The 19,409-nt window shown below is 50.3% G+C and overlaps 1 protein-coding gene across 19 annotated transcripts; it reads right to left on the bottom strand.

Annotated features, from left to right (window-relative positions):
* Positions 1 to 3,312: 3,312 nt before the first annotated feature.
* On the bottom strand, positions 3,313 to 17,574 carry RABL2B (RAB, member of RAS oncogene family like 2B). 19 transcript variants are annotated; one of them, XM_015150635.3, is made up of 10 exons: positions 17,285 to 17,574; positions 16,932 to 17,180; positions 15,179 to 15,338; positions 12,276 to 12,305; positions 10,998 to 11,077; positions 10,065 to 10,144; positions 4,816 to 4,927; positions 4,373 to 4,470; positions 3,915 to 3,998; positions 3,313 to 3,748 (listed from the first exon to the last, which is right to left on the bottom strand). In XM_015150635.3, the coding sequence occupies exons 3-10, from the start codon at positions 15,283 to 15,285 to the stop codon at positions 3,650 to 3,652; spliced, it is 690 nt and encodes a 229-aa protein (XP_015006121.3). In that variant the 5' UTR covers positions 15,286 to 15,338; positions 16,932 to 17,180; positions 17,285 to 17,574; the 3' UTR covers positions 3,313 to 3,649. The 19 variants fall into 19 exon arrangements, with proteins under 19 accessions (XP_015006121.3, XP_077805002.1, XP_077804999.1 ...); XM_077948876.1 differs by having other exon boundaries at positions 4,373 to 4,467; XM_077948873.1 differs by having other exon boundaries at positions 16,938 to 17,180.
* Between the last annotated feature and the right edge of the window lie 1,835 nt (positions 17,575 to 19,409).

The raw sequence follows: 19,409 nt of genomic DNA, 5'->3' as shown, positions 1-19,409 counted from the left end.
AAGTTTCTGCTGCTTTTTCTCAATGTTTCTGTAGAGGGACAGGGGTTTGGAGCTGTCTACTCTGCCGTTTTCCTGATGTCACTCCACTTCTGAGCCTTTCCTGTCTTTGTGGAGAGTGGAGATGTCGATCTTGGAGATGATACCCTGTAAGGATGGGGTCCTTCATGATGTGATACACAACTTAACATTCATCATATGGTTTTACGTCCCCAACATGTCTAGTAACCAAGGGGTGGACATAGGAGCGCCCCGCTCACCAGCACTCCCAGTGACACACCTGGGGAATCTGTGCTTCCTGTCTACAGCTTTAGGCTCTGTGAGCTGAAGTCTTGGTCGCTGCGAGTGGTAGTGTGGGGAGCAGGGGAGGCATTTCCACCAAGTGATACAGTAAGAGCTTCACTAAACACAAAGCTATGGCTGCTTCCTAGACAGTCCATGCGCTTGTAAACTGGCAAGCAGAGTTAGCATTCTGGAAAGAGGTGATGGTCTCTAACCATCATTAGGAAGAAAGGATGTTGCCAGATAGTAACAGGAGGGAGTAATGTATTTGATACTCAGGTGGTTCATGCTATCTCTTGGAACTTGCATGTCTAGCTACAACTATGTAAGTGTAACAACCACTGCCTCATAAAGGCATAGTCAGCAGGGGCTCAGACCCTCTTAGACAAGAGCAGCAGGATTAACCCACCAGGCAAACAACCTAGACCAGCAAAAGTGCTAGCCAGAGGATGAGAGGTGACAAGTATCAGTCTCCGCATGGGGTCCAACTACAATAGCAGGGGCTCTGGTTTATCCTTTCCCATTGACCCTTCTCTTGTACATCCCCCAGGACTGGTGACCAGTTAGAACCATAGAGCAGCTCTACCTGGATGGAATGAACTTTAAGAAACAGGTGGATCTGGCTTGTGGATGTTGCTGGCACCCTGCCTAAACATTCATCCTCCAATTGCTTTAAGTGTTGACGAAGGAAGCACACAGTTGCCCTTTTCCCCAGAGAATTGACCTTACTGAAACAGAAGGCCCCCTTCCACCTCACATCCTTGGCTGAAGGGTACAAACGGCCCCCGGTCTTGAGGTAGGACTAACTCTGTAGGGCAATTTGCCCTGGGATGGGGTGGGGTGGGGTGGTGAAGCCGGCCTCCAGCTGAGACCACAACCTTGCTGAGCTTCCTGCCTCCTGCCCGCCTCACTCTTCTGAGAATGACCCTAACAAGTCATTTGAACAATGGCCTTCTCAGGGTCAGCTTCTAAGGAACCTGATACAAAATAGTCAGATAAAACCAATATGATGGTGAACTTTATAGTATGTAAATTCTATCTCAGCAAGGCTGTTGTATTTTTTTTTTTTTTTTTTTGAGACGGAGTCTCGCTCTGTCACCCAGGCTGGAGTGCAGTGGCCGGATCTCAGCTCACTGCAAGCTCCGCCTCCCGGGTTTACGGCATTCTCCTGCCTCAGCCTCCCGAGTAGCTGGGACTACAGGCTCCCACCACAGCGCCCGGCTAGTTTTTTTTTTTGTATTTTTTTTTAGTAGAGGCGGGGTTTCACCGTGTTAGCCAGGATGGTCTCGATCTCCTGACCTCGTGATCCGCCCGTCTCGGCCTCCCAAAGTGCTGGGATTACAGGCTTGAGCCACCGTGCCCGGCCTGTATTTTTTTTCTAAATACTTACTGGCCATTTACAGTAAGTAAATTTTTTTTTTTTTTTTTTTTTTTTTTTTGAGACGGAGTCTCGTCGCCCGGGCTGGAGTGCAGTGGCCGGATCTCAGCTCACTGCAAGCTCCGCCTCCCGGGTTCCCGCCATTCTCCTGCCTCAGCCTCCCGAGTAGCTGGGACTACAGGCGCCCGCCACCACGCCCGGCTAGTTTTTTTTGTATTTTTTTAGTAGAGACGGGGTTTCACCGTGTTAGCCAGGATGGTCTCGATCTCCTGACCTCGTGATCCGCCCGTCTCGGCCTCCCAAAGTGCTGGGATTACAGGCTTGAGCCACCGCGCCCGGCCTACAGTAAGTAAATTTTTTTAAGTTCCACCTCATCAGGGCATACATTCCTGGGAACCCCTGGTCAAGTCAAACATCTTACGTTGAACATCTAAGTATTGCTGATTTAAAGGGGAAATGTGCTTGTTCTTGAGCTCCCAAATTAACAGGTAATTCAGTTCTTTTGAAAACACTAAATTCCACTGAAATGGCCTCCATGATAGTGAATTGAGAGTAAACACGGGCTACCCTGCAACAGGTCAAGGCAGCCACCCCTCATTGATAAGGGTGATGATTTGCAGATTCTTTTGTCTTTTTGCTCAGTACACACTTCGGAGCCACAAAGCACATACATTTACTCAATGTTTATGTAATTCAGCCTTTACTGTAAAAACGGAAACAGTAAAAACAAAACCCTATTAATAAACACAATGCAAACAATGCCCGAGATTATAATAACAACATACTAGCAAGCCACAAGTACCAGAGAGGGGTGAGCAGGCGTATCTGCTAGTTCTCCTCTTGCAGTCCTCAGCCTCCCACAGGAGGCACGAGGTAAAAACTATTCCTCCAAAAAAAAAAAAAAAAAAAAAAAAAAGGACAGCCTCTTTATGCTGAAATAGGAACTTTAAAAGAAGCGCTTCTTATAGTTCAAATGGATGTACCTTGTGGTGTGGCTGTAAGGACTCTGGATTTTACCAACAAAGCTTGTGTATTCCTAACTATAGCTAAGCCTGTCACCTGCTTTTACTTAACTCTAATGTTCCTGTGATCTCAGCTTTACCTAGAAGAGCTCCTGAAACAGCGTGGGTACACAGAAATCTGGAATGAATAGCTATCTGCTCAAAAATATTTGTTTAAAAACAGATGACTGGGGTTGGGTGCAGTGGCTCACGCCTGTAATCCCAGCACTTTGGGAGGCCGAGGCGGGCAGATCACGCCAGGAGATCAAGACCATCCTGGGCAACATGGTGAAATCCCGTCTCTACTAAAAATACAAAAATTAGCTGGGTGTGGTGATGCCAAGCTACTCGGGAGGCTGAGGCAGGAGATTCATTTGAACCAGGGAGTCAGAGGTTGCAGTGAGCTGAGATTGCGCCACAGAACTCCAGCCTGGCGACTCTGAGCGAGACTCTGTCTCCAAAGGAACAAACCAACCAACCAACCAGATGATTGGGAGAATGAAGAGGAAAACAGATGGGAGACCACATAGGGAAAGAATGGGGTCTCACAGATTCAGCTGTGGGTGGGGGTTAATCATTACCTTGGCAGAAGCACAAGGAATTGTCCCTGAGGTGAGCTTTGGAAAGGAAAAAAACACAAACAAAAAAACGAAAAACACCTAAATTTCCTTTATTAAAGTGACACATAATCATGTTTTCTGATTCTCTTCACTGCCCGCCTGGGGGGAGGGGGTGGGGAAGGTGTTAATGATACTGATCCCTAATTCTGCTTCAAGGAGATCTGGTGAGGACCTTCTTCCACCAGTCCAGAGTTTGCTGGTGCTGACCTCATCCCTGCATTAAGGGCCTTGAATGTGGGAGGCTAATAGGATGGATGGGCTGCAGGAGGTAGAAGAGGGGATGGCCTAGAGAGTTCCTCCATTCAGAGCTGGAGAGCTGTTGAAGGGAAGGGTACTTTAAAAAGGCTCCACCCACCCCTAGCCCCAGCCCCTCAGCTGTGGGGAGAGGCCGCCTCCTCTGATGGGGTCTCGATGCTGCTGTTCTGCTCCTGGTCTGGCACATTCTCCTCTTCCTGTTCCAACTTGAAGTTCTGTGGACAAGGTTGCAGGTGAGGCCTGGCCCTACGTTTGCTCAGCCGCAGCTCTGAGACATTTAGTGGGGCAAAGTTAGGCGAGAGCCACTCCACTGCGTTGTAGTCCCTATCCCTGAAGAGAAGCCGTTTCTTCCATCCCACCCGAAATGTGGGCCTGACCTACCTCGAGCTCCTGAAAAATCTCATCCATGAAGTCCTGGGAGTTCTGTTTGTAAGACACAGCTAATCGAATTGCATCATTGAAGAGCTGCGGGTGAGGTAGAGACACAGCTAATCAAATTGCATCACTGAAGAGTTGGGGGTGAGGTAGAGATGGTGGATGGGAGTGCCTTGGACTCTGCCCAGTTCACCCCACTGGCCCCACTGTGAGACTACACAATACTCCATTCCTAAAATCAGCAACCTCACCTTTCCATTTGCCTCTCCCCATCACCCTGACCTATGTATGGTCAATGGACTTCCGCCTCATCAAGTCCAGGCCCATCAGCTTCTCCCCTCCCTGCCACCCATGCCCATGCACTGTTCCCATTCTCTCCATCACACCTGCAGTAAGCCCTTCTCTTCACAGCTTCCCTTTACCACCTAGCACCCTGGCCTTGCTACCTCTGCAGTCGACCATACCTTCACAACGTTGGTGCCATCAGCAGCGGAGACAAAATACAGGGGCAGGGAGAACTTCTTGGCAAAATTGAAGCTTTTTTGGGTCGCGTTTATGTCTGCTGTAGAGAGAAGGTAGGACATTGGTCTGTCTGTCAAGGGAAGGGAAGAGGGTTTGGAGGGTGGGCCACTGGAGGCCTTCATTCCAGAAAGTGGGATAGGCAGGGATGATTAGGAAACATGTCCTAGAGAGTTCAGTTAATAGGGATCTGTGTCTTGGGAAGAGGGCAGGCTGGCTTAGCTGGCTTCTTTATAAGGCGGGAAGAACGCAAGTAACCAAGGGTCATATCTTATCGTGGGAGGGAGGAACAATCACTGAAGGCTGCCTGCCCCAGGAATGGGGGAGGAAACGTGTGGTGGTGGGTCCCCAGTGAATTGCTAACACCCAGGTGCAGGGATGGCCCCACCATCAATTTTATTGGCCACCACGATGCATGGGATCTCTGGCCTGAACTCCCGAAGCTCCATGTACCAGGTGCTCAGGTTCTTATAGGTGACTTTCCTCTGTACATCAAACACCTGCAAAGGGCAGAGGAAGAAAGATAGCTCAGGTGTCAATGTTTCTGCACCGCATCTCCAGGTGACTCACTCACACACCTAAGCAGGTGAGCATGAGCACATGGCGTTGTCTGTGGGAATGCTCTGAATTGCAGCCTCTCTGACCACAGAGGCTGTCCTTTCTCGGGGAAGCCCCCTGGGGTCTCCAGATGCAAAAATGTTTTTAAAAATCTTATTATTGGCTCGTTGTGGTGGCTCACATCTGTAAACCCAGCGCTTTTGGAGGTTGAGGCGGGCTGATCACCTGAAGTCAGGAGTTCAAGACCAGCCTGGCTAACATGGTGAAACTCTGTCTCTACTAAAAATGCAAAAAGTTAGCTGGGCGCAGTGGCGCATGCCTGTAATCTCAGCTACTTGGGAGGCTGAGGCAGGAGAATTGCTTGAACTAGGGAGACGGAGGTTGCAGTGAGCCCAGATCATGCCATTGCACTCTGGCCTGGGCAACAAGAGCAAAACTCCATCTCAAAATAAATAAATACATAAATAAATAACAGATTCCTTTTTTGTTATCTTGTCATCTAATCTTATTCACCTATTTTAACAATCATAAATTGAATCAATTTGCCAATTGATACAGTCTGTTAGAAATTGTAAACTTCCGTGTTTTTTAGTCTACTCTTATATTTATTGCTTAAACTGTTTTAAACTTCCTCTGTAGTAACTGTAAATATTTCTAGAGTTTTACTTTAGTTACTATTGATTTACTTTTATTTTTTACTTTTTAGAGACAGGGTTTCCCTCTGTCACCCAGGCTAGAATGCAGTGGCTCAATCACAGCTCACCGCAACCTCAAAACTCCTCAGCTCAAGGGATCCTCCTACTTCAGCCTCCCAAGTAGCATGCACCCATTAATTCTTAAATTATTTTTTTTGTAGAGGCAGGCTCTCCCTATGTTGCCCAGGCTCATCTCAAACTCTTGGCCTCAAGGGATCCTCCTACCTGGGTCTCTAAAGGTGCTGGGGTTACAGGTGTTAGCCACAACAGGCCTTGATTTCTTTTCTTTTTTTAGATGGAGTCTCACTCTGTTATCCAGGCTGGAGTGTGGTGGCATAATCTCAGCTCACTGCAACCTTTGACTTCTGTGTTCAAGTGATTCTCTTGTCTCAGCCTCCTCAGTAGCTGGGACTACAGGCGTGCGCCACCATGTCTGGCTAATTTTTATGTTTTTAGTAGAGACAGGGTTTCGCCATGTTGGGCAGGCTGGTCTTGAACTCTTGACCTCAAGTGAGCTGCCTGCCTAGGCCTCCCAAAGTACTGGGATTACAGGCATGAGCTACTGCACCTGGCTGATTTACTTTTAATTTTAAGCTTCTGTTTACTTCTTTGTTCTTTCTGCTTTTTGTTTTTGTTTTTTGACAGGGTCTTACTCTGTCACCCAGGCTGGAGTGCAGTGGCACAATCTTGGCTTACTGCCCCCTAGACTCCCTGGGCTTGGGTGAGCCTCCTGAGTAGCTGGAACTACAGGCACATGCCACCATGCCTGGCTAATTTTGTATATTTTTTGTAGAGATGAGGTCTCATTATATTAACCAGGCTGGTCTTGAACTCCTGGGCTCAAGTGACCCTCCTGCTTCGGCCTCCCAAATTTCTGGGATTATAGGCATAAGCCACTGTGACTGGCCTCTTTAAACTTTTTAAAATTTTTATGTTTTATTATTTGTATTTCATAATTGTATTACGTTTTTATAATTTATTGTTTTTACCTATTTTTATTTATTTATTTATTTTGAGATGGAGTCTTGCTCTATTGCCCAGGCTGGAGTGCAGTGGTGCTGTCTTGGCTCACTGCAACCTCCACCTCCTGGGTTCAAGCGATTCTCCCGTCTCAGCCTCCTGAGTAGCTGGATTACAGGTGCGCACCACCACGCCCGGCTAATTTTTGTATTTTTAGTAGAGACGGGGTTTCACCATGCTGGCCAGGCTGGTCTCGAACTCCTGACTTCAGGTGATCTGCCCGCCTCAGCCTCCCAAAGTGCTGGGATTAAAGGCATGAGTCACCGTGCCCAGCCTGTTTTTACCTATTTTAAAATATCAGCAAGAAGGATGAGCACTGCAAACCAGCTCTAAGGGCAGAACTCTGAGCGACAACTGAGCTGCTGCTACAGTGAGCCTTTGTGCCCTTCACAGGAGCTCCTCCCAAGTGTCCAGCCCGAACTGCCCTAGTACCACAGTCAGTGGATTAAAGTTACAACCACCACCCTGTAACTGCTGGCACAGCTGACCTCACTTCTAAATCACCCAGCTATTTGTGCAAGGAACATGGTTCAAGCTCAGGGCTAGGGGCTCGCCCTGTGTGGTGGTGGGAGGGTCAGCAGCTGTCACACCTCAAGAGGTGGCAGGAAGTCTATGTGGATTCTCTTTCACAGGCCAATGTCAACGAATCCCCAGGTTGTCTTGAATTCCCGAGGAAGACTCCTTATAAAGGATGTCTGTAACGAAACTTCCGGAATCTGCCTCACACCAGGCTCAGATGCCTTTTGTCCAGGTCTGGTTTCCTGAGCACCCTTTCCTTGTTTGCAGAGCCGAGGAGGAGCTGGCTAGAATGAGCAGCATCCCCATCTCAAGGTTTCAAGGTGGAGGGTCGAGCCTTGGCTCCGTCTGACCCTCAGCTCCCCGTGTGGTCAGAAGGTGAGTGCTTTCTACCCGCCAGGGCCCATGCAGCAGACTGGGGCTGGTGGCAGGCGAGACACCCCAGGCCTTCAGAAGAGGGTCTGAGGGGAGCCCATGGAGATGCATCAGATGCAGAAAGCAGTCACTCCAAGAGAAAAAGAGAGGTGAGCTCAAAATACCAAATGCCAGAGTAGGCCCGAAACCAAACTGGCTAGGACCAAGCTCCTCTGTTCTTGAGGGTCAGACTTCTGCACTACACTGGCCCCATTTGCCTTACCCCATTATCCTCTTGTTTAGTACCTTAACAGTTATCAGAGTTAAAGCTTTTGGAATGTTTCAAGGGATTTTGTTCTTAAGGGGCAGTGGGGGAAATCAGGTGATGAGCTCCTTCCTTTACCATCTGCAAAGGGTCAGAAGGGAAGAATCCTCACTGTCTTCACCCCTGGAATCTGTACTGTGCCCACCAGTCAGTAAGTTCCTGGGGGCAGCATTGTGTCTTTCCGCCTTGGCGCTCCTGGCATCCTGCACATGTGCATCACAGACAGAATCCACGTTGTGGAAGTGATCAGTGGTGCACACAGGAAAGAACAATTCTAATGACAAACATCAGAAGAGGCTGCATGGAGGTGATGGCATTTAAGCAGGGCCTGAAAAATGAGCAGAGTTTCAAGTAAAGGGGTGTGAGCTGGGGAGAGGCTGAGGGAAGAGCATGAAGGAAGGTGTGCAGAGGAGCAGGTGACAATGAGCAGAACAGAGCAGCTCCTTCTGGATTCCCTCTGCTATTGCTTCTTACAGATGAGATGACACCTGCTCAGCCATGCACCCCTCTCAGTGCCAAGGTAAGGCCGTGCATACTTATAGGCAATCACTAGGTGGGAGGTAGGGCTAGAAAGGTGGGTGTCTAAATGCTATGGAGTGCCATGGCAGACTTTATTAATATATGCCAACAATGGTGGCAACCTGTCCATCCCATGTGTTCTTTTAATCATGTGACTCTGATTCCCCACTGAGAAATGCCATCTGTTTCTTCCCTCTGTGACTATGACCAGAGAGATGCCACATAACTTCCAGGGCTCTAAAAGGAAATACAGGTCCCACCAGGTTCTCTTTGGATGCTTGATCTTGGGATCTTGGCTGACACTCTGTGAGCAAGCCCAAATCGGCCCAACTGATAAACTGCGAAGAAACACGGGGAGCAGAACCTGCCGGGGGTCCAGCCAAGTACCAGCGTGTGCGTAGGGAGATGTCCCAGGCAGTTCCAGCCTGGAGCCCAGCCTTGGAGTCTTCTTAGCTGAGACTTCAGACATGACGGATCCCCGATCCATCAGAAAATGGTTGTTTTGTGCCACCAAGTTTTGGGGTTTTGTGTTAAAGCAAGACCTTGAATGCCATTCCAAGAAATTTTAGTGACTAAGGTTTTCACTTGGTGACAATTGCTAGGTTAATAATTCCGAAGACTAGTCTATTACTTCCTGCATTGTAGATGGCTGATGTTCACGAAAATGTGGGTTTTTTTTTTTTTGATGGAGTTTTGCTCTTGTTGCCCAGGCTGGAGTGCAATGGCGCGATCCGGCTCGCTGCAACCTCTGCCTCCCGGGTTCAAGTGATTCTCGTGCCTCAGCCTCCCAAGTAGCTGGGATTACAGGCGCCTGCCACCACGCCCAGCTAATTTTTTGTATTTTTAGTAGAGACGGGGTTTTACCATGTTGGCCAGGCTGGTCTCAAACTGCTGACCTCAGGTGATCCACCCACCTTGGCCTCCCAAAGTGCTGGGATTACAGGCATGAGCCACTGTGCCCAGCCATGAAAATGTTTTTTAAGTGGCTCAAAAGAAAAACATGCTCCTTTTCAGCATCTAAAAGTGGTGGCCTGAGAACCAAGCCAGGGAATTCATGGGTAGGAACTTCTATAGGACACAGGTTTACAGAGCTGCTTTTTCCTTTCTTAGCCCTTTCCTCGGCTGCATTTCAGGCACTTACCACGCCCTGGCCGCCGGGGTGGAACCGTAAGGACTGCGTCCTAGGCAACAAAATGGGAGGCTCGGAGGGAGGCAAGGGGCTGGCCTGAGAGAGAAGGTTCTCTGGGACCTGCAGCATCTACTCAGTCCCAGCACGTGCCCCCTAGGGAAAAGCAGCAGGCAACAGTAGAGGGAGGCCTTGGGAGCTTGTCTGACAGGGTGGGTCCATCAGAGGGACTGCGGCCCTGTCTCAGGCACACGTTTGCCTCTTGGATGCTACACCTGATGGTGAAGCCCTGAGCTTGCTGTTCCACCTTTTCTCCACCCATCCCCACCTCCAGAGAGCGCACCTGGCACCTCCTCACTAAGAAGCTCTGGGGAGCAGGTGTGGTTTGACACATCCCTGGGTGACCCTGAGCCCCGCCTCCCACAACACCCAGACTTGGTTAACAGGGCCCAGGGCTGCTAGGCCCCTCACCCCTCAGGCCAGACTTGCCCAGTGCCTTTGTCCACCTCCACCCCATCTCGTACCATGATGCAGGCGTGGGCCTTGTGGTAGTAGGAGGCATGCATGCTCTGGAACCGCTCCTGGCCTGCCGTGTCCCAAAAGTCTGCAACGTGAACACAGCTCTGACTGCCTGTTGGGGGCTGGAGATCACAGAGACCCACATGCCTGGTACATTTCTGTGCAAGTCACTAAAATACGACACACATGTGGCACAAAGCACAGCACGTGTGTGAGTACACGGGGAGCACAGGGAGAAACAGACCACAGAGCCCCACACGTGTGTCTTCGACACAGTGTACCTGAGCGATGAGAGAGGCGTGTGTTCACCTGTTTTATGGGAAGACCATGGGTTAGGGGCCAGGAGGAAGGACAACATACACTGGAAGCCCAAGGAGGGAGAAGATAGGTTCCCCGTTTCCCACATGATATGCAGGGTCCTCTAAGTTCTAAACTAGTCCAACTTCTCACGTGCGCTGACCACAGATGGTAGACAGAGTCAGGCAGGCTGTGTGGCCTGGCCAAGGAGAAGATTATGACCCGACGGAAGGTCAAAGCCCGATGTGGTAGATAATGTTCTGACCACATTTACTTTTTTAAACCGGCTGAATAAGAACCCCTGAAGCTAGGCAAGCTACTGCCTTGTCGAAGGCCTCTCATGTTCTTCTTCCCTGAGGTGGGTACAGCCCCCTGACTTCTCCTTTCCTGAACCCTGTCCTGCACAGGTGCCGCCCTGGACGCCAGGTCAGAGGGCTGGGACTTGGCCCCTGCGTGCCTCCTTCCACCCTCCACAGCTTCCTGGCTCCTGACTCTCTGGGTTCTCTCTACCACCCCTTATCCCTGCCTGGGGTCTCATTTTCTCCCTCTGGACTCTCTCCTTATGAACCTTCCCTCACCTCCCCTCGTCTCCCATTTCCTCTTTCCTGAGGGTCAGCGTGGCTTGGCCCTGTGCCACTTACCCACAAGGATGGTCTTGCCATCTACCGTGGTTGTGTGCTTGTAGAGGGTCAGGGCGTACGTGGACAGCTGCTGTGGCTGACTGCACTCAGGTTAAGGACCAAAATCAATAAAAGGGGAGGTAAGGAAGGAGTGGGGAGCAGGGGTGTTTGGTTTGATGAAATGGATCCTCTCCCTCCTCTTCTCTTTGGAGTTACTGAGATTTTAAATCAAACCAGTGTTGCAGACAGGATCAGCCTCGCATATCACTGGTACAAGCTCCACGGAAGAAGAGTGAGGGGTGGGAGGAGATGGGAGTGTGTTCTGGTCATCGAAGTCTGAGGTAAAGCGCAGAACAGGATTTTACAGACAAGCGTCATAAAGGGCATCATGCAGTTGGAAAATGCAAATGTGGAAACCCCAACTCAATCACTGATGGAGCTTTCGCAGGCTGGAAAGGCAACCCTGACCCTAGGTAGCAACATGACCATTCCAGGGACAAAAGCTCCCACAAGCCTTACAGCTGACAAGCCGTCTACCAATTTGGAGTCTGCCTATGTGTGAAACCCTGAGAAAAAGGGTTAAACTCTGGGGATAAACACCTTCTGAGGCTGCAAGAAGCGGGACAGTGTAAAAAGCAGAGCCAAATGTTGCAGGTGGGCTGGGTGTGCAGAAGCACTTGGTACGAGGTGGAGTAACACATACTCAGATCTTAAGGCAACTGAGCGTTGGGGTGCTGAGCATAGGACAGGGAGCAGCAGGCTCCAGGGGCTCGTCTCACCTGTGGTTTTCAGTGGATCCACTTGGGAAACTGTTTAAAAATCTCCCAGTTGCAGGGAGGAACTCACTCCAAACCTATACAATATAACAATTCATGGGGGGAAGGTGGGGCTGGCAGCTCCTATTTTACAAAGTTCATTCATATCAGAGATGTTTTTCAACAGTAGGGGGCCCAAGCTTTGAGGTTAAATGAGTTGGCCAGTGTCGGAAGCTACTAAGGAGGAGAAGGAGGCGGGGTTTGAATCCAGGCATTAGATCCAAACCATTTGCTGTCTGCCATTCTACTGCCCTCTTAATATAAAACAAATCCAAATATGAGTAAGCTCCAAAATACACAGCACTGATTGTGCAATGCCATGTGGATCAACCGGCAAGAAACAAGTGTGGAACAAAACCTGTGCATTCACTTACCCAATCCTCCTTCCTGGGCTGCTGCTACAAAGTGGTGGGCAGTGGGGCACTGATACATGAGCGTGGGAAGACCCACAGGAAAGAGGGGTATTTCAAACCTTGAAGGATACAAGCCATCCATGAGAAATCTCTCCATGAGTCTGAAAGCAGAACAGGCAAGGCGGTCAGATGGTGTCCATCTCTCCCTTGTCCCAAACTTTATCGCCCTAAGGCTGACAGCCTGGAAGCCACCTGTGGTTTCCCCTTTTCGCTCCACAGTCACACAGTTTCCGGGTCAAGTCTGGAACCTGGGAATCAGCATTACCAACCCGTCATAACCAAACAGCTCATGTCACTAGGAGTACACACACCAGCCCATGTGAAGCTCTCAAATCTGTTATTGTCACCACAGCACAGTGCTGCACATACCATTACCCTTGTGCTATGCACAGGGAAACAGAGGCCAGGCCAAGGCTGTGCCTTCCGTTCAAAAGCCATTTCCCAGCCGGGCACAGTGGCTCACGCCTGTAATCCCAGCACTTTGGGAGGCCAAGGCGGGTGGACCACTTGAGGTCAGGAGTTTAAGACCAGCCTGGTCAACATGGTGAAGCCCTTGTCTCCACTAAAAATACAAAAAATTAGCCGGGCATGGTGGCACATGCCTGTAATCCCAGCTACTCGGGAGGCTGAGACAAGAGAACCTGCTTGATCTATTGGTTATTGAGAGGACTATCTATTCTGAATGCGGTCAGTTATTCTGTTAAAAAATTAGGCAGACTTTGTCACTCCTCTGTGCAAAACCATCCAGTGGTTCCCCATTTCTTTCAGTTCAAACTCTCCCATTTCTTTTTCTCTCCCTCTGTTCTAGCCACTGGCCATTTCCTCCTTTTGTTGTTGAAATGTTCCTGCCAGATATCTGCAAGGCTTACTCCTTGCTTTTTTCAAGTCTTTGACCCAATGTCACCTTTACAACTAGGCCTTCCCTGACCACTCTCTTTACATAGCAACATTTTTTCCCTCAAGTTTTGTAGGGTCACTGCTTGCCTGTTTGTCAGCGTAGTACACTCTAACCGTGATTTTATACTTCTGACTGTAAACTGCAGCTTCACTTGTAAAAGGAGGATAGATTTTATTTATAACTATAAAGAAACAGTACCCTTACTATAAAGAAAACACATCATCTTCTTAGATGACATAGAAAATTACACAAAGAAATTTCCGCAGCCAGAGGTTAAGCTGGTAAATGAAAGAGACCCAAGCTCAGAACGCTGTCCTGAGAGGGCACGTGCTCAGGAGGTGGAGGAGGAAGAGGAGAGACCCATAAACTTGCCTCATCAAAGCAGAAGCAGTGAAAGGATAAAAACACAGGCACAGAGGGATTTTCTTAAGGAAAAGTTGCCTCTGGAAGACAGGATGAAGGAGAAAAAATAAGCCCCGGAGACTCATTCCCTCCCAGCATTCTGCCGCTTAGCAGAGAACCAGCTTGGCAGGCCTGAGCTCAACAACAGAGCAGGCCCTACCTTCGGGGGCTCTAGGAAGCTACCTCTCTGCCACATACACAGATGCTCCCTGTCTTCTTCTCCCAAAAATATTTAGAGCAGGCGCTGGTCACTGTCGGCCTAAGCACAACTCCCTCAGGATAATGAGAGCTTGGGACCCTGGGAGTCACATGCTGTGACTTTTCTGCTTGCAAATTTCCCCCATCACCCTACTCTGTACTCACACCATGTGGCCTTAGTTGGGGGTGGGGGTGTGTGCCTGTGCCCTCTTTGCACAACGATGATAGGCAATTATTAACAGGAATGGAAGACCCTAAAGGCCAAGTTATACAGCTATCAAAGAAAAAAGACAATACATGTGGACCTAACTACTCTTAAAGATGGAATCAGAAAGCCACGTCTTGTTGGCTGGGTGCGGTGGCTCACACCTGTAATCCCAGCACTTTGGGAGGCCAAGGCAGACAGATCGCTTGAGGTTAGGAATTCCAGACCAGCCTGGCCAACATGGCAAAACCTGTGCTAAAAATACAAAACAATTAGCTAGGCATGGTGGCACACGCCTGTAATCCCAGCTACTCAGGAGGCTGAGGCATGAGAATGGCGTGAACCCAGGAGGCAGAGGTTGCAGTGAGCTGAGATCACGCCACTGCACTCCAGCCTGGGGGACAGAGCGAGACTCCGTCTCAAAACAAACAAACAAACAAAAAAACTAAACCAGAGCTGCAGTGTGTGATTGTGTGGTGGGGAAGAGAGAGAGAGAGAGGGAGAGAGAAAGAATTCAAATTCATGGAGATGGCCTAAAAACCAGCAAAGCCCCCAGAGAACTATTCACAGCTACCTGAGTCAAAGAACATGTTTATAAAAATGAAGGTAGAAAACAAGGTGGGCCTGGAGTACTTGGGAAATAAGCGTAACCAGTTCTCTGGGCAGGGGCAAGTGTACCCTCATGCCATGAAGGCAGAAATGGACATGTGCCCTCACCAGTCGTAGGTGTGAGAAATAGGACGTCTCATGGAGACAAGCCGCCAGCACCGCAGAGCCTCCCTTCACCTCTCCGGGTGGCATGTAGGCACCGAAATTCATTAAAAGAAGAAGCCAATCTTCACAATGATTATAGTCAATGGTCAGTTCTACCCAGTTTTCTCTATCTCAGAGAGTCCCTCCAAGAAAGCATCTTCACCACCTTTACCCAATCTGTCACGGTGGCATAGTCACTTTTCTCTTTCTATTCCCACTCCCCGCCCTTGCCATCCCTCAGCCCACAAACCACATACAATGTCCTTAGTTGCTCCACATGTTCTCTCAGGGCTCAGAGGAAACACTCAAATTCCTCAGTCCTTATGACCTGCCCCCTCCACCCAACACACACAACTGCTCTCGTGATTCCCCTCGTTCCTCCATGAACATCTGGACTCCAGCCAAGACTGCTCCTTCACCAGCCCCAAGAAGTCATGCTCCTCTGCCTCTGGAGGACTTTTTTAAATGCCCCAGACCCTCTCTGGGGCTGATATTTCTTCCCTAATCTCTCAACATACTTGGATTTGCCCACTGCGCTGTCTCCCAGGCAGATGATCTTCACGTTGTCATCAGCATCATACTTCCCTTGGTCCAGCTCACTGGGTTTGGTTCTGTCTTCTGCCATTGGCTCCCAGCTGTAGAGAGGGGTCCAGCCCAGGGGAGGGGAGGGTCTTGTCACTATGTGGGAAGATCAACAAGAGGATGTTGTCAGAGATAAGTCCCCTCAACCAAATTTATTTCCTTCTCTTCCTGGACAGGAGAGACAATGAGCCAATGAGAGAGGGGTCCAAGAATACGCTCACACCCTTCTCCATTCACCACCAACTTGCCTGCCACATGCTGAGCCTTGGGGTTGTAACCTTGTACCCACAAGATTCTCTTAGAGTGGTTTTCCCTATGATATATTCCTATTGTGGGTATGCTTAAGGTCACACCTCCCACGACCACCTGGAGAGACAGCATTCTGTATTTACAAGTTCTTTTGTTTTTTTCTGAGATGGAGTCTTGCTCTATCACTCAGGCTGGAGTGCAGTGGCGCGATCTTGGCTCACTGCAAACTCCGCCTACTAGGTTTGAGTGATTCTCCTGTCTCAGCCTCCCCAGTAGCTGGGATTACAGGCACCTCCCATCACGCCCAACTAATTTTTGTATTTTTAGTAGAGACAGGGTTTTACTATGTTGGCCAGGCTGGTCTCGAACTCCTGACTTCAAGTGATCTGCCCATTTCGGCCTCCCAAAGTGCTGGGATTACAGGCATGAGCCACTGTGTCCGGCCTGTATTTACAAGTTCAACATACAAAAGTTTCCTTACTTGTAAAACAGGGACAAAAAAAAACAACAACACACACACACAGACACACAAAAACAGTGCCCAGTCACATGGTTGACATGAGACACTGTCTGCCAGAAAGCCTGACCTCTCACCACTGAATGACACTGACACACAGCCAAATATGCCTGACCCACACTTGTGATCCTTTGTCTTCTTCATGCCTCTTACCTCCCCTTCATTTTCCATCCTACTGTAATCTGTACCTGCCTCTCCCTCTCTCAACACGTGCAATTCCCCTAACCCCCTTCTCCAGTGGTGTTTCAACCTTTACTAGTTTCAAGTATCTCCTAAATGCTGATTATACCCCGCTGTACCTCCATCTAGACTGCTTCCCTCAGTGCTGGACTCAGATATGGTATGCAATTGACTACTAGACTTGGAGTAGCAGAGTATGACACACAGGCATCAATAACATGTTATACACAAATACTTTAAGTCCTGCGCACCCCAAATGCTGCTCCTCACATTACCCATTTGCGCAAGACATTCACCAGGCATCCAGTGCCAAAGGCTGTGTACAACATAATCTCTAGCTCTGTTCTACTCTCCTCACACCTAAATATGACTTTGCAAACATTCCTGAGAATGTAATCACAGTCCAGACTCTTAGCTAGGTGGGCACATAGAAATGATATGATGACGAGATAGCAGCAATAGGTGAACCTTACTGAGCATTCACCATGAGCAGACGTTGCACAGGGTTCAGGGGATGTAAGACACAATGATAGCAGAGTCTACTGTGGTAAGAGCTACGACAGAAGTATGCACACGGGTCAGGGGTAGAAAATACCAACAGGGCCCCCGAGTTTTCCTGACTGTGCCACCACACAGCTACTGCTTCTGCACAGCCAGGGACTTCGCCTTGTTTATCCAGGGACACAATTCCTGGGAAGTGGCAGATGCTTGGAAAGCATGGTGAGGGGTCTGCCCCCTTTCACCTGTACCCTGTAGAGAGAGCGACAGAAAGCCAAATCCAGCTGCACGGCTCCACGCTTGAAGAGGTTCTTTCTTTTGTTTAGAGACAGGGTCTCACTCTGTCGCCCAGGCTGGAGTGCAGTGGCGCGATCACGGCTCACTGCAGCCCCCAACTCCTGGACTCAAACGATCCTCCCTCCTCGGCATCCCTGGGACTACAGTCGTGAGCCACCGCTTACGGGCGAAGACTTGGTTGTCGCTGTCCTCGCGATCTAAGTGGGCAAGCTATCTTTCGATAAATGTTTTTGGGCACCATCCATGTCCATGCATCGCCAGGCTGCCCGTCCCGCCCCCCACAACAGCCTCGCGAAGCCACCTTTCCGTCCTTCCCCCGACCGGGACACCCTCCCACCCAGACGCCTAGGGCGGCCTCTGAGGGGCTGATCCTGCGTGCTAAGCCGGCCACCGGGGCGGATTTGCCCTCACGTGCGGTCCCGAGTGAGGGCTGGAGAGACCAGGGACGCTGCAGGTCGCCTGCCCGCGGCCAGCGGCCCCTCGGGCCCTGCCGCCCGCCTGGACTCGGCGCGGTCTCAAACCACGCCCGCCGGCCCCGCTCGCGCTGCAGCGCACTCTGCTTCCGGCTCGGCCCGCGTCCTCGCAGCTGCTACGCAACCACGCAAGGACCCCGAGGGAGGCTGCCCGGCCGAAGGCCTGAAGGACCCCGCTGGGGCGCGGGTTGCCCAGCGCGGCGCCTGGCGGGAGGGCCGCAGGGAGTGCGCATGCGGCGAAGTGCGGCGCTGCGTCTCCCGGCTGTGGGTGTGGTTGGTACTGAGGGCTCAGTGGGTGCCGCCCGCCTAGAGGGAGTGGAGGGGTGAGCACGTCAGCGGTGGGGGGCGCAGGTCCAGCTTTCTCCATTTTTAATTATTTGATGGGGTAAATTTGAGCAAATTTCTCGACTTGTCGACATTTGTTATTAACTGAGCGGGAATTAGGAGACGAACCTGGTCCTCTCCGCACAGCCCAGCAGGTACGCCGCCTGTGTGCCTGTGGAGAATGGCGGCTCCTGTAGGGCCGACAGGTGTGGACCAAGTAGCTGTGAAATTTCTTCTGAAGAAAACGCACGAGGAGGACGCGAGTGAGCTCAGTGGAGGAGGGGCGCTACCCCAGGGGACGTCCCCATGCATGGGCTTGTGAACCCCGAATATCTGAGACGGTCAATTTAGAAAGTTTATTTTGCCAAGGTTGAGGACGCACGCCCGTGACACAGCCTCAGGAGGTCTTGACGACATGTGCCCAACGTGGTCGGGACACAGCTTGGTTTTATACATTTTAGGGAGACAGGAGACATCAATATATGTAAGATAAACGTTGGTTCCGTCGGGAAAGGCGGGACAACTCGAAGCAGGGAGGGGGCTTCCAGGTCACAGGTAGGTGAGAGACAAACTGTTGTATTCTTTTGGGTTTCTTTTTCTTTTTCTTTTTTTTTGCTCTGTCGCCCAGGCTGGAGTGCAGTGGCCGGATCTCAGCTCACTGCAAGCTCCGCCTCCCGGGTTCCCGCCATTCTCCTGCCTCAGCCTCCCGAGTAGCTGGGACTACAGGCGCCGCCACCTCGCCCGGCTAGTTTTTTTTGTATTTTTTAGTAGAGACGGGGTTTCACCGTGTTAGGCAGGATGGTCTCGATCTCCTGACCTCGTGATTCGCCCGTCTCGGCCTCCCAAAGTGCTGGGATTACAGGCTCGAGCCACCGCTCCGGCCTCTTTTGGGTTTCATAGCCTCCCCAAAGGAGGCCATCAGATACGCACTTATCTCAGTGAGCAGAGGGGTGACTTTGACTAGAAGGGGAGGGGAGGCAGGTTTGCCCTAAGCAGTTCCCAGCTTTTTTCCCTTTAGATTAGTGATTTTTGGGCCCTCAGATTCATTTTCCTTTCACAGGCTAAGCAGCTTTAGGAACTGAAAGGTTCATGAGGCTGTAAGGAAGAGTCGAGTTGCTCCAGGTGAGCCTGGGCCACAACAGCACGCAGACCTGGGCGCCCACGAGGGGCTCCTGGGAGGGTTCGGGAAAGGGAGCCGTGAACCCTGACCATCTGAGATGGTTTCAGGTGATTTAGAAAGTTCATTTTGCCGAAGTTGAGGATGTGCACCCGTGACAGCCTCAGGAGATCCTGACGACAAGTGCCCAAGGTGGTCAGGGCACAGCTTGGTTTTAGGGAGACATGAGACATCAGTCAGTACATGTCAGAAGTACCTTGCTTCCATCCAGAAAGGTGGGGACAACTGGAAGCAGGGAGGGGGCTTCCAAGGTCACAGGTAGGTGAGAGACAAATGTTGCGTTGTTTTGAGTTTCTGGTTAGCCTCTCCAAAGGAGGCGATCGAATGTGCACCTATCTTAGTGAGGAGATAGGTGATTTGGAATAGAATGGGAGGCAGGTTTGCGTTGAGCCGTTCCCAGCTTGACTTTTTCCTTTAGCTTAGTAATCTTGGGGCCCCAAGATTTTCTTTTC

This window comes from Macaca mulatta, chromosome 10, assembly GCF_049350105.2.
Source record: "Macaca mulatta isolate MMU2019108-1 chromosome 10, T2T-MMU8v2.0, whole genome shotgun sequence".
In the NCBI taxonomy this organism is placed as follows: domain Eukaryota; kingdom Metazoa; phylum Chordata; class Mammalia; order Primates; family Cercopithecidae; genus Macaca; species Macaca mulatta.
This window is presented reverse-complemented; position numbering and strand designations above follow the sequence as displayed.

Coding starts and splice junctions, on each gene's coding strand:
- RABL2B (XM_015150635.3), bottom strand. CDS start 15,285: ATGGCAGAAGACAGAACCAAACCCAGTGAGCTGGACCAAGGGAAGTAT. Junction 11,078..12,275: donor AGATTTCTCATGGATGGCTT/GTATCCTTCAAG, acceptor ACCTGAGTGCAG/TCAGCCACAGCAGCTGTCCA. Junction 4,471..4,815: donor GGTGGCCAATAAAATTGATG/GTGGGGCCATCC, acceptor TTCTCTCTACAG/CAGACATAAACGCGACCCAA.